The 27,711-nt window shown below is 41.9% G+C and overlaps 1 protein-coding gene across 1 annotated transcript; it reads left to right on the forward strand.

Annotated features, from left to right (window-relative positions):
• Positions 1–1,659: 1,659 nt before the first annotated feature.
• On the forward strand, positions 1,660–27,322 carry LOC122539584 (ubiquitin carboxyl-terminal hydrolase 50-like). The gene is made up of 7 exons (XM_087981199.1): positions 1,660–1,670; positions 2,898–3,116; positions 4,893–5,088; positions 16,631–16,795; positions 20,774–20,916; positions 23,210–23,342; positions 27,146–27,322. Exons 1-7 carry the CDS (start codon positions 1,660–1,662, stop codon positions 27,320–27,322), a joined length of 1,044 nt encoding a protein of 347 aa, XP_087837325.1.
• The last annotated feature ends 389 nt before the right edge of the window (positions 27,323–27,711 follow it).

The raw sequence follows: 27,711 nt of genomic DNA on the forward strand, positions 1-27,711 counted from the left end.
GATTTTTCTTTCCTTCTGGTTTGGTCTGGTTTGGTTTATTTTATTTGTTGTTTATATTTTAAATTCTGGTTTCTGTAATGAAGGTGGTGCCAGAAAATGGTGTTTTTATACATTTTTCACTGTACCTGTATGCTTGAGTGCACATGATGATGATAAAATCTAATTCTAATAGCTGTTGGTGTCCTCAAAACTCCTGAGTGACTAAATGTCAGTCCAGTGTGACTCTGTTACTTGAAACATTGATTAATTCTCCGAGCTGCAATGAGGAAGCTTCTAGTTGGAGGGTGCTCTCGAGTTGTTTGTTCCATTGAGCAGCTTCTGAACCATAAACAACTTTCAGGAGAATTATGTGAAATTTTTGTCTCAATGTTGTTCTGAGAGTGTGAAAGAGCAGTGAAAGTGTAGGCTAATTATTCAGACACTTCATGAAATGTCTCTGAGAAATTGATTAGTTGGTTACTGCTATGCTGTTAACAGAGTGGAACAACGACAAATGTTCCTATCTCATCCGTCTGCTCTTGATCCACCATAAAGTGATGGAAGGTGCCATCAATAGTACTATCAAGCATCACCTGCTCAGTAACACCCAGTTTAGGTTCCACCAGGGCTTTATCCAGTCCTGACCTCATTCCAGCCTTGGGTCAAACATGGACAAAAGAGCTGAATTCCAGCGGTGAGGTGTGAGTGACAGCCCTTGACATCAAGGCTACATCAGTGTGGCATCATGGAGCCCTGGCAAAACTGGAATCAATGGGTATTGGGGTAAACTCTAGTAGTTGGAGTCATACCTGACACAAAAAAAAATGGTCATGGTTGTTGGAGGTCAGTCATTTCAGCTCCAGGACATCTCTGCAGGAGTTCCTCAGGATAGTATCCTGGACCCAACCATCTTCAGCTGCTTCATCAATTACCTCTCAATCATTAGGTTAGAAGTGAGGATGTTCACTGTGCAATGTTCAGCACCATTTGCAACCTCTTATATACTGAGGCAGTCATGTTCAAATACAACAAAAGCTGGACAATATCCAGGCTTGTGCTGACAAGTGACAAATAACATTCACGCCAGGCAATGACTATCACCAATTACACCACCTTCCCTTGACATTCATTGGTGTTACCATCACTGAACTCCCCACTATCAACATCCTGGAGGTCATTAACCAACTAGACTCACTATATAAACACAATGACTACTAGTGCAGGTCAGAGGCTAGGAGTAACTTACCTCCTGACCCCCCCAAAGCTTGTCCACCATTGACAATAAACAAGTCAAGAGAGTGATGGAATAAGTCTCATTTGCCTGGATGGGGGCAGCTCCAACAACACTAAGATTGATGCTATCCTGGTAACAATCCCTTCTTAAGAGCCTTGTGGATCGATATACAACACAGACTGCAGTGACTCATGAAGACAGCTCCCCACCAAACTCTCGAGGGCAACTAAGGATCAATGATAAAGCTTGGCCCAGTCAGTGACGCTGATATCTTGTGGACATTTGCCTGGGCAGGAACAGTGTGTGTCAATGACATGATTGCCTGCGTTGAGTGCAGAGTTAAATATTCTGTCTGTGAGAATGAATCGTTCCCTTTTCTGGGAGGTGCAGTGTAATTTCAGCTGCACTTTCTCACACTCCACACTCTCAATGTTCAGGTTGAGGAAATGATTTTCAGGTAAGCATTACTCCAAAAGTCACTAAATCTTTGTATTTCTCTGCTTTCCAGAAAATTCCAATTGTTACTCTCTTTTTGCCCTGGACTGCTTAAACCACACTCTGGACAGACTCCAGCTTTTTTTCCTCCAGAAACCAGTCCCATTTAAAAATGTTCCCTCTGCTTTCCTGTGGGATATGATTGCATTACCCTTTCAGGGAGAGACTTCCCCTGAGGAACCCTTTTAAGTTTGTGATGTCTGGTTTCTGACTAACTTGCCAGCAGAGAGAGTTTAACCCGACTTGTGCTATCAAAACCTCCCTAACTTAAACCCCTCTGAATAAATCTCCCTCTTTTTCTGCTGTAGAAGTTAGAATTCTGGCTTTATTAATCTCCCTGAAACTGAGCTGTCATATCCTGTAAAACCAATCTGTACCCTTTCCAAGACCTCAATGTCCTCCCTAACATGTGATGCCTGGAGTTGTACATTCCACACTAGTTAACACCCGTCTATTGATTCAGCAAAGTATGATATGGTTTTGTCTTCAACACCTCGGTTGACTATCTCATGTTCCTTCGATATCTCATTAACTTGCCCAGTCACTTTTTGGAGATTTGTCAATGTGCATGTCTGGCTGATTCAGTTCTCCTTCAAAATCATTGCATTTTGCATAGCTCTTCCAGTTTGGGCTGTGAGCTGGTGCTGGGCACAGCCTTATGGACTGAACTTTGGGCTATTATTGGACAGGAACCAATGAAAAAGTGGGTGTTTAACCCTGCTGCCTGCCTTTCCTCCTCCCCACAAACAGCCCACAGCAATTTCTGAGCTTCACAATGAGCTCTGCTTCAGATTATTCTGCCTCTTCATGGTATTTTGATCAGACAACACCACTGCAGTGTCTGCAATGAGCCCAGGTCCATGTAACATCAGAATAAAGGATTTCTCAGTTCTACAAAGATTGTGGGGTACACGGAGTGAGTAGAGGTCCAGGTGATTTGAGTTACCATCCCTCATCCCTCATCCCTTTCTCTCAGCAGCCATGTTCTCTCTTTGCTTAATACAATCTTCAGAGAATATAGCTTTACATTGACTAAAGGAATTACAGGATGGGGATTCAGAGTCAGGGACAATTCTATTAGATTGAGAACAGTATCTCAGAGCCAGAGAGATTTCAACTCCTGTTACTTGGAAGTTAGTAATTTAGTTTTTTTTCAATTTTCTCCTTTTACCCAACCTACAACTCTCAGAGCTCGATACTACCATCTTGTTCCTAAATATAGCAATGGCTCCTTGGAATCCAGCGTGTCTAATACTGGTATCGAGAGACACTCGGGAGGTGCAGGCCAGACTGGGCTGGGAAATTCTGGGAACACCTGCTACCTGAACTGCATCTTGCAGTGTCTCTGCAGCACTACGCCATTGGTGGAATACTTCATAACCGGAGCTTATGCAGATGATCTAAACAGGTAAGAAAACCCAGGTAAGAATAGCATCAGGGTAACATGAAAATGAGGCTCAAATAATGGCCATTTCAGTTCCAGAATCCCCTCCATTCCAGGAAAGACACTGAGGACTTGGGGCTGTCCTGATGTGTTATTTATCTAAAGGGGATTTGCTTTGATTTATTAGCAAATACAAGGTCTTGTCTTTGGAAAAAAAGAATACAGGGATGGAGTATACTGAGTGTTGCAGACCAGCACATTCCATGGTCCAGGACTACGTGTTGAGGGATGTGCTGAAGCTTGGGGCAGCTGCTGCCAAGGCGCGGTGGAGAAAGACCACTGCCTGCCTAATGAAGAACAGGGGGCCCACTCAGTAAGTGGGCTCCGCTGAAGCCTCAGCTAAATATATGGATGGTAAATGTACAGACCTGTACATATGAATGATTAATTCTGATCTCTGTATGTAAAGAAATGCAAGATGCGCCTACAAATGGCACCACCAATTGTACAGATCATCAAAATATTTTATGAATAAAGTATCTTTTTGAAATAAAAAAAGGTGAGAGAATTCATTAAAGCCAAAGTATGAAGGGATCTGGGAGAGCTAGTCCAGGAATCTCTAAAGATTGACTTGCAGGTTGAGTCTGTGATTAAGAAAGCAAATGTAATGTTATTTATTTCAGAGGGTTGGAATATAAAAACAGCAATGTGCTACTGAGACTTTATAAAGTTCTAGTTAGGCCCGTTTAGAATACTGTGTCCAGGAAGGACATACTGGCACTGGAGCGTGTCCAGCAGAGATTCACATGAATGATCCCTGGAATGGTAGGCCTAACATATAATGATCAGCTGAGGATCCTGAGATTGGATTCATTAGAGTTTAGAAGGTCAAGGGGAGATTAGATTAGATTATTAGATTACATTACAGTGTGGAAACAGACCCTTCGGCCCAACAAGTCCACACCGACCCGCCGAAGCGCAACCCACCCATACCCCTACATTTACTCCTTACCTAACACTAGGGGCAATTTAGCATTGCCAATTAACCTGACCTGCACATCTTTGGACTGTGGGAGGAAACCGGAGCACCCGGAGGAAACCCATGCAGACACGGGGTGAACGTGCAAACTCCACACAGTCAGTCGCCTGAGGTGGGAATTGAACCCGGGTCTCAGGCGCTGTGAGGCAGCAGTGCTAACCACTGTGCCACCGTGCTGCCCACGATGGCACAGTGGCACAGATATCTAATAGAAACTTACAACACAATGCATGGCTTAGAAAAGGTGGACGCTGGGAATCTGTTTACATCAAGCGGGGATACTAGGACCTGTGGGCACAGCCTTAGAATTAGAGTGGGTCAATTTAAAGTGGAAATGAGGAGACATTTCTTCAGCCAGAGAGTGGTTGGCCTGTGGAATTCACTGCCATGGAGCGTAATGGAGACCGGGATGTTAAATGTCTTCAAGGCAGAGATTGATAAATTCTTAATCTCGCAAAGAATTAAGGGATACGGAGAGAGTATAGGTAAGTGGCGTTGAAATGCCCATCAGCCATGATTGGATGGCGGAGTGGACTTGGTGGGTTGAATGGCCTTACTTCCACTCCTATGTCTTATGGTCTTATTATTACCACATGTGCTGTGATACAGTGACAGGTATTGTTTTGTTTCTATTCCTGTGGAATCATACCTTACATAAAAACAACAGGACATTGGCTCACTGATGGAGGAGATGGTAAAATAAATAAATGTCATTAAAACTTGGGTTTTTGTTCTAATGGAGGTTTTTGTTCCTTGTGTAGAGGTCGGGGAGAACTCTCCAATGCATTCTCTGCTTTAGTCATGGACATGTGGCTCGGAGATTGCGTTTATGTCTTTCCTGACGAAGTGAAGCGAGTCCTTGGCAAACTGCATGCATCATTTTCTGACGGCACACAACAGGATGCTCAGGAGCTGCTGCTGTTTTTCCTAAATATCCTCCACAATGACCTTAAGCGAGTAAGTTGCAACAGAAACCTCCCAAAAGGGAACAGAAAACATGGAGGAGAGGTTGACGTTGAAGTCACTAATGACACTGACCATGTTTTTCCCCTCAATTGATTTAAAATATTAATCTATTTTCCTGTTCATTTTTCTTCAGTAATCTCATTGAAACCCTGAGTAACCTGTCACTGTGTCAAATGCCTGTGCTCTAGACTGACTGTGAGAAAGTGAGGACTGCAGATGCTGGAGATCAGGGTCAAGAGTCTGTTGCTGGAAAAGCGCAGCAGGTCGGGCAGCATCCAAGGAGCAGGAGAATTCTGCTACCTGACCTGCTGTGCTTTTCCAGCAACAGACTCTTGACTCTAGATTCACTGTCCATAATGATTTGAGAATGACCTCATTTGGCACTCAGCATTGAGCAGCCCTGATCATTCGGTTCCTGCTAATATCTGGCCTTGGGATTGTGTTGATTGGCTTCTGGGAGCCAATATGGATGGAGTAAAGTGAGCGAATACTCCTGAGATGGTGAATTTGGAAAGTCACCTCAGGAGATCTCAGGGTCTGGGTGACTTTGGAAGATGAGGCAAAAGTGACATTTTACTTAATGGTATCAAAAGAAAATGAACACCAGCCTGGATTCCAACACCATTCCTGGATTCCAAGTGATTGTCCCAATAGGAGTGAGGTCACCATTGTGTCTGAAATCCCAGCTTAATTCCTTGGGAAAATGTATGGATTAATTTGGTGATTGGAATTGATGAGTCTCTTCAATCAGAAACTTTGAACTGGGACTGTGTCTCCGGGAAAGGATCAAGAAGGGAATTGGAGACAATGTTAGAGGTTGTCAGTTAGGTTGTGTGAAACATTGATCTTTAGATGTTTGAGAATCTTAATCAGTTTGTCACCTGGTATACTGTTTCCCAATAGCTCTCTGTTCCTGCACCCGATTTAAAATAATTCTGTGATAGCGGTTTGCTTCATCAGTGTCACTGAGCGAGAGGGTACAGTAGAATGATGAGTCCCTCACAGATGGAAGCTGTTGCTCAGTGACATGCTATGACCAGTGGCCGAGAGGAGAAAGATTTAAATAAGACATAAGGGGCACTTTTATTTTTACACAGTTGTTCGTGAGTGGAATGAACTTCCAGAAGAAATGGTGGATGCAGCTACAGTACAACGTTTAAAAGACATTGGATAAGTACATGAACAGGAAATGTTTGGAGGGATATGGACTAAAGGTAGACAGGTGAGACTGGTTTAGTTTGGGATTATGGCACGTGGACTGGTTGGACTGAAAGATCTGTTTCCCTGCTGTATGACTCTGACTCTATAACTGCATGCAGTATTCCAGGAGAAGCCTCACCAATATGTTGAGGTTGTACAAGACAATGTCCCAACCCCTGATACTCGAAGCTCTGAGCAACAAAGGTAAGAATGCTAAATGCTTTCTTAACCACCCTGTCCACCTGTGAGGCAATTTTCAATGATGTGGAGGTGCCGGTGTTGCACTGGAGTGGACAAAGTAAAGAGTCACATGACACCAGGTTGCAGTCCAACAGGTTTATTTGAAATCACAAGCTTTCTGATCACTGCCCCTTCAGGTGAACTGAGAGAGAAGTACACAGGCACAGAGTTTATAAACAGAGGGATCAAAAGATCATACAAATGGTACCAGTGGAGTGTCGATAAGCTGAATAATAAGTCTCTGCAGGTGATCAAAACTCTCAAATGGAATGAATAAAGTGTCAAAAGTAATAGTAATGAACAGTAAGTGAAGGGGATGACCTATAATCCAATCAAATTTCGAAGAATTATGTACTTGAACTCCTAGGTCTCTCTGTTCTACAACACTATCCTTAATTATAAGTCCTGTCCTTGTTTGTTTTACCAAATTACACCTTTATCCAAATTAAACTCCTCAATCCATTTAACCAATTCATCAAGATCTCTATGTAATCCCTTTATTGTGAACAGTGTTCACAATACAACCAACTTTGGTGTCATCTGCAAATTTACTTACCATGTCTCATTGGCCAATTCATTGATATAAATGACAAATAAAAGTGGACCCAGGACCGATCCCTGTGGAACACCATTGGTCACAGGCCTCCTCCAGTCCCAGAAAACAATCCTCCTCCATCACCCTCTGTCTCCTACCGTCCAGCTAATTTTCAATCCAGTTGGCATGCTCTCCCTGAATCCCATGTGATCTAACTTTACTAATTAGTCTAACAGGTAGATCCTTGTCAAAGGCTTTACTGAAGTCCAGGTAACAATATCTACTGCTCTGCCATCATCAGTCATCTTGGTTACTTCCTCAAAAAATTGAATCAACCATGCTGACTATCCTTAATCAGTCCTTGCCTTTCTAAATGCACGTAAACCCTATCTTTCAGAGTAACCTCCAACAACTTGCCTGTTACCAATGTCAGCCTCACAGGTCTATAGTTCCCAGGTTTCTCCTTACAACCTTCCTTGAATAAAGACATAACAGTAGCCACCCTCTAGTCCTTTGGCACGTTGCCCGTGGTTATAGATGATGCAAATATTTCTGTTAGGGAAACAATTGCGGTGCCCCTAACTTCCCACAAGATCCTGAGATACACTCGATCAGGTCCTGGAGATTTATCCACTCTTACATTTTCTAAGAACTACATCACTTCCTCATTTGTAATCTGATGTTTTCAAACATCAATATTTACTTCCCTGAGTTCTCCAGTCTCCATTTCTTTCTCTACAGTAAAAACTGGGGCGGCACGGTGGCTCAGTGGTTAGCACTGCTCCCTCACAGCACCAGGGTCCCGGGTTCGATTCCAGCCTCGGGCAACTGTCTGTGTGGAGTTTGCACATTCTCCCAGTGTCTGCGTGGGTTTTCTCTGGGTGCTCTAGTTTCCTCCCACAGTCCAAAGATGTGCAGGTGAATTGGCCATGCTAACTTGCCCATAGTGTTAGGTACAACACTATGTTAGGGAAATGGGTCTGGGTGGGTTACTCTTCAGAGGGTCGAAGGGCCTGTTTCCATACTAAGGAATTGAATCTAATCTAAAATGTTTGTTTGGCATCTCTCCCATCTCCTGTGGTTCTACACCTAGACAATCTTGAAGGGGCCCTATTTTATCTTTAGTTGCTCTCTTGCACTTAATGCACTTGTCAAATCTCTTTGAATTATCCTTAACCTTGTCTGCCTAGTCTCTCATATCCTCTTGTTGCCCTCATGATTTCCCTCTTAAGAATGCCCCTATGCTCAATGTTCTCTTCGAGATTCACTTGATCGCTGTTGTCTACACCTAACATGTGATTCTTATTCTTGACCAGAGCTTCAATATCTTTATTCATCCATTCTTCCCTACTCTAACAGGAACATAACTGCCTCTGAACTCTCATTGTCTCACTTATGAAAGCGTCCCATTTGTCAGTCACTCCTTTACTTGTGAAGTCTGCTTCAATCAACTTCTGCAAGTTCGAGTCTCCTATCATTTAAAATACTCCAGAAATTTAGCTTCTTTGGAAGGCCTATCCTTTTCCATAACTATTTTAAAAGTAATAGAACTTTGATCTCTGTCCCAAAGTACTCCCCTACTAGTACTTGCCCTGCCTTATTTCCCAAGAGAAGGTCATGTTTTGCTCCTTCTCTAGTAGGTACATTTACATATTGATAAAGAAAATTACCTTGAACGCATTTAACAAATTCCTCATCATGCAAGCTCTTAACACAATGGCAGTCCCAATCTATGTTTGGAAAGTTAAGATCTCCTACTATTACCATCCTATTGTTCTTATATATATCAGATCTCTCTACATATTTTCTCCTCTGTTTCCCCCTGTCTATTGGGGACGGGACCTGCGATACAAACCCATCAAGGTGATCATCCCCTTCTTATTTCTCAGTTCCATCAATGTAGTTCACTGGACGATCCCTCAGAAATATCCTCTCTAAGTACAGGCATAATGTTATTCCTGATGAATAACACCATTTCCCCTCCTCTCTTGCTTCCCTTTTTATCCTTCCTATAGCATCTACACCCTGAAGCACTGAACTGTTAGTCCTGTCCTTCCCTTTTAGCTATGGTTTTGTAATGGCTAGGATGTCCCAGTCCCATGTTCCCATAATTGCCTTGAGTTCGTCAGCCTTACCTGTAAGACCCCTTGCATTGAAATTAATGCAGTTTAATTTTTCAGAGTTACCTCATTCTCTGACTTGCTTTTGTCTGTCCTTTCTAATTAACTTGCTCCTTTCTGACTTCAGCACCATCCTCGTCTGTATTGCTGTTTCACTGCGACTCCAGAAACCAAACCCCCCTCCCCCCCAACTAGTTAAAAGGCTCCCGAAATAGAAATAGCGAATCTCCGTCCCTTTTCAGTTCAGGTAAAACCTGTCACTTTTGAACAACTCTTTCCTGCCTCAGCAGAGGTCCTAATGATCCAAAAATCCTAATGATCCAAAAATCCTAATGATCCAAAAATCCTAATGATCCAAAAATCCTAATGATCCAAAAGTCTGAATCCTTGCACATCGCATCATTCCTTCAGCCATTGATGTATCTGCCTTCGCTTTTTATTCCTACTCTCATTAGAATGTGGTCAGCAATTATGACCTTTTTTTGAGGTTCTGCTTTTTAAACCTTCTGCCTAACATACTATATTCACTCTGCAAAATCTTAACCCTTTCCTTAACCATATCCTTTTTACCAAAGTGTATAACAACTTTTGATTTCTTACTCTCCCCTTTTGACTATATGTTTCAACTGTTAACTGTTTCTCAATCACCCGAGTTACAAGGATGGTTCAGAAAGATTGGCACTTTTTCTTGGCTGAGAGGTGATTTGATAAAAGATTACAAATTTTAGAGGCACTTGGACAACAAAGATAGGGCTACCCTGCTCCTGCTCATAACAGGATCAAGAACAAAAGGGAAAGATTTAAAGTCTTTATAAAAGAAGCAAGTACAAGTGATAAAAGAACTTTTTCTCACAAATGGTTAGGTTTTGGAATGTACTCCTTGGAAATATGGAGGAGGAGGAGGCAGGTTCAAAGGGATGATCATTTAAATAGAAATAATATTCAGGGCTACAGGTAAAAGGCAGGGCACAGAGTTACTCATAGGCCGTGTTTGCAAAAGCCCCATTCAATGGAGTGATTTGGTAATTAGTCCCATTCAAGAGTCCTGTCCCCTACATTCTCCTTCATTCAGGCCTAAGAGATGAATTAAAGGCTGTGTTAATGAGTAACACCAGCAGGTGGAGCATTGCAGTCTGTGAGTAGCAATGTAATGGATTTAACAGCTCTCACTGTGAGGTGTATGTTAAATTGACATGTCTCCAAGTGTCAGTATTGAACAGCTGAAAGGCAAATCGCAAAATCAATACTCTAAGCTATCTTTGAGGATGAATGATGGCTAGTGGTTGGGAGTTGGGTGTAAGACAGATGTGTTGCCGATCTGATAGGAAGAGGGTGCTGGAAATAAAGCTGCACTATTCAATGAGCTGCACCAAAACTGTAATTCCTTTATTTAATCACCAAAATGGTCAACTTGTTTCTCTTTATTACTGTAATCTAAAACAAGATAGACTTAGACCAAGTCTATCTTAATAAACTCAAAAGTCATTCAAGGAAAATGTATATTCTTCCAATATGTGACAAAACCAGTAATTAACTGAGCTACTTTGCAAGATTAAACCAAGTTCCTCTTTATTACAAAAATATCTTCCCAAAGGATAAGACAACTCTGGTCTGTGGAGGGATTCTGACTCCAGGATAAAAAAATAAGCAAAAAAGAGCATCGTCTTATGTAGGTTAAAGGTTCAAGTGCAGAAATAAGGACATAGGAGCAGAAAATAGGCCATTCAGCCCATTGGGTCTGTTCTGCCATTCAATCATAGCTGATAAGTTTCTCATCCTCCATTCTCCCACCTTCTCCTGGTAACCCTTGATCCCTTTGACAGTCAAGAACCTATCTTAAATTCTTAAATATACTCCATGGCCTCGCCTCCAAGTGAATTCCTAGATTAATCACTCTCTGGCAGAAGAACTTTCTCCTTATCTCCATTTTAAGATAAAATGGGTTGATTTCTCTCCGTTCTTTTGACTTTTCTGTCAATGAGATCCAATTGCCACCATTCACAGGGCAGTGGAAGATCTTCAGACAAGATTCGGATAGGTAACGGAAATCCTGATATGTCAAATTCTCAAATATTTCACTGAGGGAAATAACAAACCCCTTTCCTTGCAAATCCTTCCAACAACTGTTGCATCCAAATATATCCAGAAGCAAACACACAGCACTTCAGTCCAGAGGGGCGCTCTCAAACGATTTGGCTTGTGTTCTCTGAAAGGTCAGTTGACTTTTGTAACAGCAGACAATCCCCAATTCTTTGATGTTTGACTTCCAAGAAGTCACATGATAAACTCTTTGCAACCCAGGAACTGTCCAATGTTTGCATTTTTCCAATTCTCATAATCCATAAGAATGTTTTCCTAACATCCCTAGAGAAATTAATTTTTTTAGGAGGAGGTAGATATAGCTCCTGTGGCTAAAGAGAAAAGGGGATATGGGGGTGGTGGTGGTGGGGGATTAGTGTAGCACACTCTAGGATCAGACATGATCAGATTAGACGGTGGAGCAGGCTTGAGGGGATAAACAGCTTAGTCTTGCTCCTGTCTTATGTTTTTGTATAAATGCCATTTCCAGATGTACTTCATTACAGTGTCAACACGACAGATATAACAATAAAAAGAACCATTCATTCATCCTTACTCACCCTTTATACAGGACTTGTATAACTTCCCATTTAAAAAATATCACCAAACTATTCCAACATCATAATATTCTCGATAATGTATCTGTCATTATATTTTCTTGCAACATGAACAGTTGTTATATTACGAGATTGAATTAATAAGCTCAGTTGAAAACGTTGAGCATTTTGAGTTTAAATTTCTCTTCAGGACCCCAGGGACCATATTGGCATTTCTTTGTGGTCATGACAGACAGTCATGTATTAGAGTTTCTCAGACTAGAGCTAAAGTACTTCTTTTGATTTTAGTTTCTTGGGGAAGGTATCCACATTATCATCCTGCAATAAAACCACAGCCACCCTCCTGTAACTAGCATCAGTTTGTCAGTTTAAAAGGTTTTGTTAAGTTGGGGTAGTATACACTGGGCGAATGTTACCTTTGCCTGTTTCCATGATAAATCTGTTAGAGTGGCCGCCATTATCCTAAAATTTCTGACAGAAACCATGCATCCCCAAAAAATCTCAATTTCCCAATGACTTTTAAGAATGGAGAATTCTATCAAAGCCTTTACTTTTGCTGTCCTTGGCAGCACCTGCTCTATGACATGTCCTTGGCAAGTCACCCTTATTTGCGTGCAAGCTCAATCTTGGCAAGATTTATTACGAGTGTTTAGATCAGAGTGGGGTGCTGGAAAAGCACAGCAGGTCAGGCAGCATCCGAGGAGCAAGAAAATCGTCGGTTTGGGCAAAAGCCCTTCATCAGGAATAGCTTTAAACAAATCTGGGTCTCCAGATTAATGGTCTAGCCATAATACCACTAGGCCATCACCTCCACCAGTCAGCTAACTCTACCTGTTGAAATAAGGCTTTCCATTATTTTACGTGTTGTTTCCATGTATTAATATGTCAAGCTACAGAGATTACAACTTGGTTCTTGGGTCTTTAGAATGTAGCTGCAGCATTTTAAATTTAATAATGCAAACCGTTTGGTTTGAAGTAAAAAACATGATGTCTCCTTCACTCTTAATGTTACTGACACTCGGCTATACCTCTGTAATGGAACAGCACAGCAGGTCAGGCAGCATCCAGGGAGCAGGAGAATCGACGTTTCGGGCATAAGCCCTTCCTCATTCCTGAAGAAGGGCTTATGCCCGAAACGTCGATTCTCCTGCTCCTTGGATGCTGCCTGACCTGCTTCACTTTTCCAGCAACACATTTTCAGCTCTGATCTCCAGCATCCGCAGTCCTCACTTTCTCCTACTCCTCTGTAATGAATCAACCTTGGTAAGGAATGGGCCACTGCAAACAGTGTAGTTTAACTGTGCAATTGTGATTTGATACTGCAATTAATTGTTCTGTAATCTCTACAGAATCTAGTCAATCCATTAGGTGAGGAACTAATTCCACTCAAGAACTGTAACTACTTTGGATAGAATCAATCAAGTGGTTTTCTGGTACGCTTTGAATCTCTTTCACCTGAGTTTGTTAATCCGTGATTCACTAATAAAGATATTAGTCTATTGTCAAATTGGATTTTAATTAGCAGGGATCTGTAAGAGCTTAATCAACAAATTAGACAAATTCAAAAACAGCCTTGAGCTGAAAATGCTTTTATTAAAAATATTGCATGCAGTTTTTGGCTAAAAACCTGAGAGGTGAAACAAGAGAATCTCATACTCTCCAAGTTTCTTCACTTTTACAGAGAAAAGGATAACATTTATATACTTAAAATATGCTGAAAATTGACAGGTTGTCATTAGATGTTCATCATTCATTACACTGAACTTTGATATGCGTTGCCTTATTGATTTTCCAAAATATTGAGTTACACACATCATTCCATGACATGGACATTTTGTTCAGGCTCAAATTTGCATTTCGAAATATAGAAGGAGCCTTTCGAGAAGATTAGAGAAGATTTGCCAAGTTTAGAGAATTTGTGTGCATTCAGCCTGTGTTATGTTTACTGTTTCAGACCTTTTGCCGCAATTCTTATAATTTCAGAATTTGGCCAATTTTCCAATCGGGCATTCTTAACTAATTCCCACAATACTACAGTGTCAGTACAGATTCCATCATCTCTGGTTAAGATTCTCCACCCAAATGGATCTCTATAATTTCCTTGTATTCCATTTGTAACCCCAGTAGATCCCTCGCTTTTCCTTTTAATTACAACAATAAAGTCCCAATAGTTCAGTATTGGGTAATTGGATTGCCGGTTATTCGTTCTGTGAATTGTTTACATCTCCTTCTATCTCGTTCTTGCTGTCTCTGTCATCCTGCATTATTTTTACCAGTGGATACACCTGCTCTTTCTGTTCATATGCCACAGCTGGTAACAACTCACTTCACTGACTTTCTTAATCACTCTAAGGACCCATTGCATCTCACCTTTAAATGTTTGACTTACAATAAAAGCTAACAGTTAATCTCCCATTTGAAGTGTTCTGCTTTCTGCATGTTTGTCTGCCCATTCTTTTATCTTTGCCTTTGGAGTTTGTAAATGTTTCTGTGCAAGTTTCCATGCTCTTGAGTCTCTCTAGAAATGTGGACACACAATCTGACCATTATAAAGCTCCCTGAGTTTAAGAATGAAACACTATGGTCAAATAGTTTATACCCAATTTACTTTTTATATCTTAAAAAGGTTTAGACATGAAGTTGGAACTTTGATCCAATTGTATTTCTATTGTAATCAATAACAAATTTAAAAAAAAGTTTTTTTTCACCACTAGTTATGATGGTCTTCAATGGAGGAGCTTCTGGAAATTGAGTTCTTATATCAATAGTTGAAAGGATACAGTGTCCAACTTTAGGTTCTGATAACATGCAGTAAGAACTCTAGCTGTTCTTGAACTATTCACTATGGTGGATAAAGGTACTGGTTAAACTCTGTATTGAAGTTTTGCTGAGCAGACTCATAGTTCCGTTCTATGTCATATGTCCTTTACGAAGAGGCATAGCCACTAAAAATGCCAATTTATCTTTGCATGAGTTTTCCATATTTTTACATGCCATGGGAATTTAAAATGTTACCTGTAATATTTCTTTACAATATCTGGGTGGTATCACTATCTAATGAATAACCATCCATTCTCTGTCTGCAAGTTTGTCTGGAGAGCTCCACTGCCCTATCAAAACCTCGAGTTGTGACATGATTGTACAAACTTGTTTAATTTTGGATCTGCTTGTTGAAACTCAAATAAAGCAGACTAACTAAAGATTAACATCGAGTTCTCCCCACCTTTTAAACGGAGTTAGGCCACTCTAGCATCTATTTGAGGAGTTAGTTTGACATCTACTCTGGTAACTTCAAATGAAGGAAAAACATCTGGTCCTTGCATTTGTAACTGTTCTTGTTACTGAACCTCACTCGGGGCTTTCTGTGATTATGGCTGAAGCTACCAATTTGACTTCTGTAGCTCCTATCCACAAGTAATTTCTGAAAACTCTAACCATCGCTGTTTTAGACAATAACTCCCATCATAAATGCATTTTATACAAAGGAACTGGTGAATAGTCTATACTCATTCTGTTTATTAAAACTGATTTTAAGTGCAATCTCTGTTACATGATACTAAAAGGTCAATGGGGAACTTTCATCTTCAACCTTCGCTGGAGATAACGGAGTGTTAGACTGAATTAACAAAAGGTGTGTTGAGATTGACTGAGGGACAGAGGACATAATTCAGTGAGTTCTGACATTCCTATTTACAACCTCCCATCCCCAAGCCAAGGTACATATGTGAAAGCACAGAAGCATTTCAGAGTTGGTTTAAATACTGCATTTAATTAATGGAAGGTCTGATCTTCACCTGGTGAAGATTGATCTGTCTGTCATGTTCCGAGAGCTTGCTGGTTGAAATTATGAACAATTTGCTTGGTTCTGGGATGATTATTGGGTGCAATAATAATTGAGAAGTTTCTAATTGCTATGGTTGTTGGAATTGTTTTTGTTAAATTAACTCTAATGGCGGGAGGTCTCCTGGTGCAGTGTTCACAATTTTACACCTCGGTCCGACGTTCAAGGGTTGAGTCCCATTTCACGACTTATTGGTCATAGAGACATGCACTACAGAAACAGACCTTTCAGTCCAACTCGTCCATGCTGACAGGTTTCCCAAACTAAACTATTCCCATTTGTCTATTGTCCCATTAACCCTCTAAACCTTTCCTATTTATCTACTTAAGTGAGGTTTAAATGTTGTAACTGCACCTACATCCATCACTTCCTCTGGCAGATCATTCCATATACAAACCACCCTCTGTGCAAAAGTTGCCCCTCAGGCCCCTTTTAAGTCTTTCTTCTCTCATGTTAAGATTATGACCTCTAGTTCCACACTTCTTCCAAATTCCCACACCCTTGGGAAAAGACCTTTTGCTATTCACCTTATCTTTGCCTCTCATGATTCACTGAAGGTGCATCTGCAATATGTCTAAGCAGATTGATCCTCAGTCTGTAAATCCTTCCAATACATCTAATTGGAGGAAGTTAGAGCAGGGACGCTTCCTGGTCAGTCATCCTGCAGAAGGCAACAGCTAGGACTGCAGTACCCTGTTGATGAGCCTGGAGCAATTCAATGGAAGCCCTTGGCTCAACTCTCAGAAACAAGAAAAAAGACCGACCGACTGACGGACTGATCTGTTGTGTGACAGTACTCTGCTCTTTCCAACCAATATTATGTGTTTGAGCAGCTGAACTCGTGGAAAGTTGATGAGGTAACTGAGTTGATGATTCTCCAATTCTCCAATGCACTGCTCATGGGATATGTGATAGACTCCAGATTTTTCACAAAGGAATAAATGATCTTTTCTCTCATCAGTCTACAGGAGTGAGAAACGTGGAAACTTCAATTATTTCAAAGATGTTTCAGGGTCAACTGAACTATGTCAAATTGTGTCTAAATTGTTACCACAAGTCTAGCCAAACTGAGAATTTCCTGAGTCTGTCTCTGCCAATGCCTCCTGATAACAGATGCTCCATTCAGGTAAAAAATTATCACCAACTTGTTATGAATGTAACAACTACGAGTTGGCCTCTCTGTCCATCAAATTTGGTCTGTTGCTCAGTAAGATCACAGCTGATCTGAATGTGGATCACCTTCACTTAAAAATATCAACAAAAATAAACCTTGGCTCTCTTTTTTGTTCAAAATAGACAATAAAAATACTTCTTATCTCTTGTTTTTCTGTTTTTTCTTTATGCTCCCCGCTAGATCTTCCCACAGATTAAAGCTTCCCTACTTGTTACGAGAATTCTGCTCTTGGTGAACACTATGGTTAAGAGGAATCAGTTGTTCTCTTATTTAACTCCCCTTGTGTGGTAATGCCAAACCTCAGAAAACCCACCAATTTTAAAAGTTCTCTCGGGGAGTGAGAGTAATGCTGGTTGGACCAACCAGCAGTAGTTGCCCCTTGAGAAGGTGGGGGTGAGCTGCCTTCTTGAACCGCTGCAGTCCACCTACTATGGGTTGACCCACCATGCCCTTAGGGAGAGAATTCCAGGATTTTGACCAAGTGATACTGAAGGAACAGTGATATATTTCCAAGTCAGGATGGTGAGGGGATTGGAGGGGAACTTTGAAGGTGGTGATGTTCCCATTTTTCTGCTGCCCTTGTCCTTCTAGATGGAAATGGTATTAAGTTTGGAATGAGCTGTCTGAGGCTCTTTGGTGAATTTCTGCAGTGTGTCTTAAAGATAATACACACTGCTGCTACTGTGCATTGGTGGTGGAGGAAATGAAAGCTTGTAGATGCGGCGCCAATCAATCGGGCTGCTTTGTCCTGGATGGTGTCCAGCTTTTTGAGTGTTGTTGGAGCTGCACTCATCCAGGCAAGTGGAGAATAATTCATCAGACTCATGACTTGTCTTGTGGATGGTGGACAGGCTTTGGGGAGGCAGGAGGTGAATTACTCATTGCAGTATTCCTAGCTTCTGACCTGCTCTTGTAGCCATTTATATAACCAGTCCAGTTGAGTTTCTCATCAATGCTAGTCCCAAGGATGTTGATAGTGAGGTATGCAGTGATAGTGACACCATTGAATGTCAGGAGACTTTAGTTAGTTTGTCTCTTATTGGTGATGGTCATAGCCTGGCATTGGTGTGGTGTGAATGTTCCTTGTCTCTTGTCAGCCCAAACCTGGATATTATCCAGATCTCATTGCATTTGGACATGGGCTGCTTCAGTATCTGAGGAGTTGAATGGTGCTGTACATTTGTGCAATCACCAGCGAACATCCTCGCTTCTGAGTTTATGATGGAGAGAAGTTCATTGATGAAGCAGTTGAGACTGTGGTGCTAGAAAAGCACAGCAGGTCAGGCTGCATCTGAGAAGCCGGAGAATCAACGTTTCAGGCAAAAGCCTTTCATCAGGAATGATGCTCAATCGGATGAAGGACTATTGCCTGAAATGTCGATTCTCCTGCTCCTTGGATGCTGCCTGAGCTGTTGTGCTTTTCCAGCACCACACTCTCGACTCTGATCTCCAGCTTCTGCAGTCATCACTTTCTCCTCATTGAAGCAGTTGAAGATGGCTAAGTCTAGGACACTACCCTGAGGAACTCCTGCAGAGATGTCCTGGCACTGAGATGACTGACATGCAACAATCATGACCATCTTCCTGAATGTCAGGTATGACTCCAACCACCAGAGAGTTTACCCCCTGACACTCATTGATTCCAGTTTCGCTAGGTCTCCTTGATGCCACACCTGGTTGAATGCAGCCTTGATGTCAAAGGCTGTCACTCTCACCTCCCCTCTGGAGTTCAGCTCTTTTGTCCATGATTGACCCAAGGCTGTAATGAGGTCAGGAGCTGAGTGACTCTGGGGGAACCCAAACTGGGCGTCACTGAGCAGGTTACTGCTGAGCAGGTGCTGCTGGATAGCACTGTTAGTGACACCTTCCATCACTTTTCTGATGATGGAGAGTGGACTGGTGGGGCGGTAATTGGCTGGGTTGGAATGTCCTGCTCTTTGTGTACAGGACTTACCCGGGCGAGGAGAGCAGCAAATTCTGGAGCACCCGTCTTCCGTATTATTGCCAGAATGTTACTAGAGTCTGCAGCATTTGCAGTATCCAGTGTCTTCAACCATTTATTGATATCACATGCACCGAATTGGATTGACTAGAGACTGTTGTGGACTCCCAAAGGAGGCTGAGATGGATCATCTACTTGGCACTTTTGGCTTTCCAACTAACGTACTGGACTTCTCCAACATCCTTGGTAAGTTTTTTTTGTGGAGTGTCCTCCTCCAGTGAGTTGTTGAATTATCCACCACCATTTCATGACTGGGTGTGGCAGGACTGCAGAGCTTTGATCTGATCCCTTAGTTGTGGAATTGCTTAGCTCTGTTTATCACATGCTCCTGGGGTGGTGATGGTAGAGCAGGGATAAGCTAGGTATCAGTTACAGATTGTGGGGGAGAGAGAGGAGAATTTTGTTGCTCCTGGTAGTCCACAGTGACTCAATGTTTAGTTTTGAATAGGGCAGTATGTTTGTTCATTGTGAAGATGTGACTTCATCTCTGCAATAGTACAATGATGCATCTGTGACTGTTAGATTGTCGGAAATAAGGTCTAGCAGTCATTTCTCTCTATTGGATCCCTTGCCACATAGCACAGACCCAGTCCAGCAGATATGTCCTTTGGGATCCAACCAGCTCAATCAGTAGTGTTGCTGCTGAGACATTTTCAGTGGTGGGCATTATCGATCCCCACCCTCGGTGCTTCCTTCAAGTGATATTCAACATTGTGAATTACTAATTCATCAGCTGAGGAAGCATGGTACATGGTAACCAGCAGGAGATTCCCTTTCCTATGTTTAACTTGAAGCCATGAAATTTCATGTGGTCCAGGGTCAATATTGAAGACTCCCTCCCAATTGTTTCCCAATGTGCTACCACCTCTGCTGGGTCTGTCCTGTTGATGGAGTGGAACAGGACATGTCCAGGAATGATGATGGTAGGGTCTGGGACATAGTCTGTAAGGTATGATTCCATGAGTATGAATATGTCAGGCTGTTGTTTGACCAGTCTGTGAGACAGCTCTCCCAGTGTTGGCACTAGCCCCCAGATGTTAGTGAGGCAGGATTTGCAGGATCGACAGGGCTGTGTTTGAGGTGTTTCTTCCCATTGCCTCGGTCAATGCCATGTGGTCTGTCCAGTTTCGTTGTACCATTTCATATGTCTTTTCATTAAATTTGCATCCGCCTTGTATCTAAGGGCCGAATGGCCTACTCCTGCACCTATTGTCTATCTACTAATTGGACCAGCCCTGCGTCATCATTCTTTTTTTTTGTGTGTCCTCTGCAAATTCTCTTGATCCAATTTCACTGTTGGGGAAACTAATTATAAATTTTGCTTCAGACTGAAAAGCTGTTCATCACTCCTTTTGTTTGCTGTTTTTCAGCCAACTTATAAATCCATGTTCTCACTGTCTTCCTTACTTGCTGAGAAGTCTTTATCAAATGCCTTTTGGAAGCTAATATGTTCATATCCTCCATATGACCTGCACTTATATCAGTGCTCTCTGTCTCATCAACAAAAGCTCATTAAAGCTAATTAAATATGATATGCCTTTATAAAGCTGTGCTGGATCATTAATCCACACTCATCCAATATATTGTTGATTTTTAGCATTCCTAGAAGATTTCCTAACAGCAAAGTTAAAGTAATTGCCTGGGCACAGTACAAGGGTTTGCAGGAAAAAGAACCCCAAATGTTCCATCTCCATAGGGTTCCCCTGACAACCTGGGGCTGCTCCTGGGTAAAAAGGCAATCTCACAGCTGCCACTTTGTAAATATGCTCCTGACCTCTCCTCCAGTCATTGGTGCTTGCTTTATTTGGTGGTTGGTAACTGTACCTAAGGAATTATAATCTGCACAATGGGTTTTCCTACTGCTTAATTTTCAAACTTTGGTTCCTTCAAAAAAGCTTCTACTCTAAAACATAGCTGCTGTTTCTTAGGATTGTCTCAAATTGTTCTTTAAAGAAGAGGTGCTGAGCTCCAGGGATCAACCTTTTTGTTCCTTTTGTGGAAGGAAGCAGGACCAGGCAGAAAGTATCCAACTGCTGAAAGCCCCTGATATAATTATAATACACCTGAAACGGTGAGTAATGTTCATTCTCCGTGATCATCAGACCGACCAGCAAGGTCATTTTGGGAGGACCAACATAACTAACAAAGGGATACACATTGAGCGATAGAACCTTAGGAGGTACAAAGGATCACAGGGACATTGGTGTGTGTCCATAATCCTTTAAGGCAGCAGCAAACTAGATAAGGTGGTTAAGAAAGCAAATGGGATGCTTGCTTTTATTACTCAAGGCATGAATACAAGAGCAGGGACGTTGTGACGGAGCTCTATATAATACTAATTAGGCCACAACTGAATGCTGTGTGCAGTTCTGGTCATCACGTTATAGAAAGGATGTGATTACAGTAGAGAGGGTACAGAGGAGATGTACCAGGATGTTGCCTGGAATGGAGCAATTCTGATATGAAGAGGTGGAACTAGAGAAGCTGGTGTTGATTTCCTTAAAGTAGAGAACGCTGCGGTTGGGGATGTTGTGTGGGGGGGGGGTTCTGATTTGAGGTGCACAAAGTTCAGAGGGTCATATGCAGATAGGGAGAAACCTGTCCCTGAGGAGAGGGGTAATTAATCAGAGAGTGCAGTTTGAAGCTAAGGAGCAGGAGGTTTACCGGTGATTTGAGGGAAAATATTTTAACCCAGAGGGTGGTGAGTATCTGAAACTCACGGCCTGAAAGGGTGATAGAAGCAGGAACCTCAAGCCATTGAAGAACTGTCTTAGATGAACACTTTGAAACACCACTGCCTACAAGGCTTATAGGCAAAGTGCTGGAAAATGGGATTAGAATAAACTGCTGCTGGATGACCAGGTGAAGGATCTCTTTAAGAGCTGTAAACACTATTTAACACTATGACCCTTCGGGGGGAAAAACAATCTTTCCTACAGTGTCCGTTTGATTTTAACTTTTATGCCCAATAGATTCTTGGTGTGTTTTCTGAGTGCAGTATTTATATTGTTAAAGTAACTGAATTATTAATTACAGTTGGCTATACCAGGAGGAATGAAAGGCTGAACACTTCTGGATAAATGGAATTCTTTTGTTCTGTTTAGGAGAAATTGGATTTTTAACAATTATTCCGAGCCAGCTTGAGTTATGGTGAGCTGCTGCCTGGAGCCATGAACACTGGGATTGCAGTCCTGGAACGGCCTGCCTGCTCTCTCTTCCCCCAGCTGTCAGCTTTGTTTCAGGGAAATTGCAATGTTGGCTGTGTGCAATGGAATAGAACCTGATGTCAGTCTTGATTGGGAGGGGGCCTTGACCCTGAAAAACTGACTGCTGAAATGCAAAATAACTAGTTTGTTCTTCAGTCCCAAAGATAATCTAATGAGGTTTACAGGAGCTGCCATGTCACAGTCAGGATTGTGATGGTTATACAGTTCAATAGTTTCTTGATGGTCATTTTCTTAAGGTTTACCCAACTGAAGTGTCGGAGTTGTTTGGGGTGGGTGGAAGTGCAGTGAAATCTGCACAACTGTACAGAATGGCAGTATCTATCAAACTAATCATCCTATTTTGTTGTTCCCTGTCCATGGGTAAAGTTATGAAAACATCAGGGAGGAGAAAGGTGAGGACTGCAGATACTGGAGATCAGAGTTGAGAGTGGGGTGCTGGAAAAGCACAGCAGGTCAGGCAGCATCCGAAGAGCAGGAAAATCGATGTTTCGGGCAAAAACCCTTCATCAGGAATGAGGCTTCTGGGCTGGGGGTGCTGAGAGATAAATGAGGGGGATGGAGTGGGTTGGGGGGGGGGGGGAAGGTAGCTGGGATTGCGATAGGTAGATGAAGGTGGGGCAGAAGGTGATAGCTCAGGGAGGAGGGTGGAATGGATACTGTAGATGGGAAAGGTGTTGGACACGTGAGGAGGTCAGTGCCCAGTTGGTGCCTCCCATCTATCCATTCCACCTTCCTCTCTGATATGTCATCTTCTCCCACACCTTCATCTACCGATCACATTCCCAGCTACCTCTCCCCAGCCCCTCCCATTTATCTTTCAGCCCACCCGCCCTGGCCCACAAGCCTCATTGCTGATGAAGGGCATTTGCCCAAAACATCGATTCTCCTGCTCAGATGCTGTGCTTTTCCAGCAACACATTCTCAACTTATGAAAACATCAACCAACTAATTTGCTGATGACATGATATTCACCATGTGTTTTTTCCTATTGGCCTTTCTTATTTGGAAAGGAATTCTTCGCCTTTCTCTGGTCTATTTCTAACAAATTGCTTGCCTTTTGTGGATCTGTTTGTAATATGAAATTAGAGTTGGTCATAAATATACAATTAATCATCCAGAATTTCCTATCTTTACTAGCTTTGAATCTGATGATCATGGCAATAGGAAACTGACCAGTACTGTGACCTTTCCACTTGAAGATCTCGATCTGTCCCAATATACAACCAATCCATCAATGCAGCAGCTGAAGTACCATCTTTATGCTGTTGTGGTAAGTAACTTTAATTGATCTATTTCTGACAATTAGACCTCACTTGTCCTTGCCAATCCAATTTGTCTATTTTGGGAATATTGCTATTTCTACCAAGACAGAGACCACATCAGGTCAATAAAAACATCAAGTCTCTCATTACGTGCTCAAATATTGCCAGAGCAAGATGCTCATGTTTTACAAACATTATTAAAAACTGCTCGATTTCTAAAAGTGTTTACTGTAAATAGAAATTACAAACTGTTTAAAACTGGCTTTTATGTGACCATTTTAACAAAAGTTTGTGTTGTTTGGAGGGTTGTTCTGGAACAGTAGAAGTCACCCAGATCACCCAGAGGAAGGGTGCACTAGGATTTGGGTCTACATTGCCTTCAGGGGCTGGGAACCATAATGCAGATCTGCGATAACATCATAAAAGTAGGGAAGTGTTGTGGTGTAAGTAGATGAGTAGAAAAGGGCAACATCTTTTGCTTCTGAAAACAAACCTCTTTTTTGTCAGTTTTGATTGTATGACAATAGTTTATTAAAAGCTTTTAGCAAACAACTATGCATTGTGCTAAGTGAGACAGTAATCCCTATGGGTGAGTAGGGAAATGCAGTCTGGATACATTTCTCTAGGAATGAAGAAACAAGCAGCATTCGATGCTGGGAACTTGCACACAGCCAGGGAGTTGGAGCCAGTGTGTACCATTTTTGCCTGAGACAGGAAAGAAAATGACACAGAAACTAAACTTTTAGGATGTAGGTTTGCTCACTGAGCTGGGAGGTTCATTTACAGATGTTTCATCACCCTATTAGGTAACATCTTCAGTGGGCCTCAGGCAAAGCAGTATACATGATTTCTGCTTTCTATTTATATGTTTGGGTTTCTTTAGGTTGGTGATGTCATTTCCTATGGAGATGTCATTTCCTGTTCTTTTTCTCAGGGGGTGGTAGATGAGGTCTAACCAGTTGGAGTCCATGCTTCTAGGAATTCTCATGCGTGTCTCTGTTTGGCTTGTCCGAAGGTAGATGTGTTGTCCCAGTTGAAGTGGTGTCCTTCCTCATCTGTATGTCAGGATAGTAGTGAGAGAGGGTCATGTCGCTTTGTGGCTAGTTAGTGTTCATGTATCCTGGTGGCTAGTTTTCTGACCGTCCAATGTAGTGTTTGTTACAGTCCTTGCACAGTATTTTGTAAATGACATTAGATTTGCTTGTTGTCCGTATAGGGTCTTTCAAGTTCATTAGCTGCTGTTTGTGTGTTGGTGGGTTTGTGGGCTACCATGATGCCAAAGGGTCTGAGTAGTCTGGCAATCATTTCCGAGATGTCTTTGATATAGGGGGGAGTGGCTAGGATTTCTGGACGTGTTTTGTCTGCGCGTTTGGGTTTGTTGCTGAGAAATTGGCGGACTGTGTTCATTAGTGAGCAAACCTACATCCAGAATCTCAAACTGAGCTACAAATCTTCTCAACTCGCTAAAACTAAACTTTTAAAGATATTAATTTGGCTTACAAAAACAAAAGTTGCTGGAAAAGCTCAGCAGGTCCAGCAGCATCTGTGAAGAGAAATCAGATTTAATGTTTTGGGTCCAATGACCCTTTCTCAGGACTGATGGTAGCTGGGTAAATGCCAGTTTGTGCAGAAGATGGGGAGGGGGTAAGGAGTAAAAGGTAAGTAGGTATAAAGCCCAAAGAGAGAGAATTGTTGGACAAAGGAGTCGATAACGATCTGGCTGGGAGGGTGAATAGCTGTTAATTGAGACTTGTTAGTCTTCCATTACGCTATACTACCTATTGCTAGCCACTGTGAGATGTATGGGGTAGGAGGGAGCTAGGACATGGGAGAATTCAAGCCTTAGAATTATCAAACTCTATATTGACCTGAGGGCTGCAGGATCCCCACATGGAAAGTTAGGTTGTTCTTCCAGCTTGCACTGAGCTTTGCTGGACCACTGCAGTAAGCCCAAGAGAGATGTTGAGTGAGGACTGAGCAGGGTAGTGTGTTAAAGTGGCAGCCAACTGGAAGCTTTTTTTTTCCAGGCAGAACATTAGATGTTCTATGAAGCAGTTACCAAGTCCATGCTTCATTTCCCCCAATGTAGAGGAGACCACATTGTGAGCAACGAATGCAGTAGACTAGATCTGAGAGAAATGCAGGAAAAATGCTGCTCCACCTTTGGAAGATCTGAAACTAGATAAGACCCTTGGTCTGGATGGGATTTATTCTCTGATTCTTTGGGAAGCCAGGGAGGAGATTGCAGAGCATTTGGCTTCAATCTTCGTTATCATTGTTGACAGGAGTAGTGCCAGAAGAATGGAGGATAGCAAATGTTGCCTTGTTTAAGGAGGAGTCGTCAGGCCAACCCTGGTAATTATAGGCCAGTGAGCCTTACTTCGGTTGTGGGTAAGGTGTTGGAAAAGATGATAAGATTTATAATCATCTGGAAAAGAATAATTTAATTAGGGATATTCAACATGATTTTGTGAAGGGTAGGTCATGCCTCACTAACCTTTTATTGAATTTTTCGAGGTGTCAGAACAGGTGGATGAAGGTAAAGTGATTGATGCGGTTTATATGGACTTCAGTAATGCGTTTGATAAGGTTCCACACGGTAGGGAATTGATTTAGTAATTTGGATCAGAAATTGGCTAGCTGAAAGAAGACAGGGTGGTGGTTGATGGGAAATGTTCATCCTGGAACTCCGTTTCCAGTGGTGTGCTGGGAAGATCTTGTTTTGGGGCCACTGCGGTTTGTAATTTTTATAAATGATCTGGCTGTGGGCATAGAAGGATGGGTTTGTAAATTTGTGGATGACATGAAGATAGACAGAGTTGTGGATAGTGCCAAAGGATGTTGTGGGTTACAGAGGGACATAGATAAGGTACAGAGTTGGGCTGAGAAGTAGCAAATGCAGTTTAATGCAGAAAAGTGAGAGGCAGTTCACTTTCGAAAAAGTAAGATTCATGGCCGTGTAGATGAACAGAGATGTGTCCAGGTGTGTAAATCCCTGAAAGTTGCCACCCAGATTGATAGGGTTGTTAAGAGGGCATATGGTGTGTTGGTGTTTATTGGTAGGGGAATTGAGTTTCGGAGCCACGAGGTCATGTTTCAGCTTACGAGACACTGGTAAGGCTACACCTGGAGTATTGTGTGCAGTCCTGGTCACCAAATTATAGGAAGGATGTGGAAGCTTTGGAAACGGTTGAGAAGATTTACTAGGATGTTGTCTGGTATGGAAAGAAAGCCTTACAAGGAAAAGGTGAGGGAACTAAGGCTGTTTTTGTTGGAGAGAAGGTTGAGAGGTGACTTAATTGAGATGTATAAGATAATCCGAGGGTTAGATAGGGTGAATAGTGAGAACCTTTTTCTGCAGATGGCTAACACGAGGGAACATAGCTTTAAATTGAGGGATGATAGATTTAGGACAGTTATCAGGGGTAGTTTCTTTACTCTGTAGTAGTAGGGGTGTGGAGTGGCCTGCCTGCAACACCGTAGTCTTCCCGACATTAAGGGCATTGGACATACTGTTCCATTATTATCTATATGTAAGTTAGACGGGCATCAGATTATTTCCACAGGTCGGTGCAATATAGAGGGCCGAAGGGCCTCAAATGTCTATGTATGCATATTTGGACCCTTGGATACTGAAGAGGTAAATGGACAGGTGTTACACCTTTTGGTTTTTATTAATTTGGCTCACAAGTGTCCCAACAAGATAATATCTAGAGGTTTATTTTAGAAATGTTAATCAGTGAGGCCTTGATCAAAGACTGATATTTGGATGCAGTTCAGGTGAATTTCCATTGACTTTTTCTTTCAACAGAATCACACAGGCACTTTAGACAGTGGTCACTACACTGCCTACTGCAAGAATCCAGTTACACAGAACTGGCATGAATTCAATGATGCAAAAGTGACCAGCATTTCTGAGCAGAAGATCCAGTCACCAGCAGCTTACGTTCTTTTCTATAATTGTGTCAATTTTCAGTGGCCGCAGTAATACTATCTCAGACAGACTACAACAATAAACTGTTTCCCTATAGTCCAGTTTTCATTCTGTACTTGCCCATGAGGGCAGCACAATATATAAATTATGTAATTAATTCTTAACAGCACAACTTTATTTTATCTGTTGTTGTCTAAATGGACTCTAGCCCATGGATTAAAGGTATTCGCCTCTGCAGTAAGTCTTTGGAGCATTGTGTGATCAAATGTACAGTATTTGCTATTAAGCAGCATTGGGGTGGGATATAAACAGAAGGTGCAAAGCAGCTCGATTTACCTCTGCAAAGCCAACTGTCACATGGCAGGTAGTAGGTAAGTTTTTTTTTAAAGCTGCATTGAGATTAGAGTTCCAGTTTATTTATTTAAAAGTGAAACTAATTTTCT

This window comes from Chiloscyllium plagiosum, unplaced genomic scaffold, assembly GCF_037043375.1.
Source record: "Chiloscyllium plagiosum isolate Xiang-an unplaced genomic scaffold, Cpla_swu_hap1 HiC_scaffold_39, whole genome shotgun sequence".
NCBI classification, from domain to species: domain Eukaryota; kingdom Metazoa; phylum Chordata; class Chondrichthyes; order Orectolobiformes; family Hemiscylliidae; genus Chiloscyllium; species Chiloscyllium plagiosum.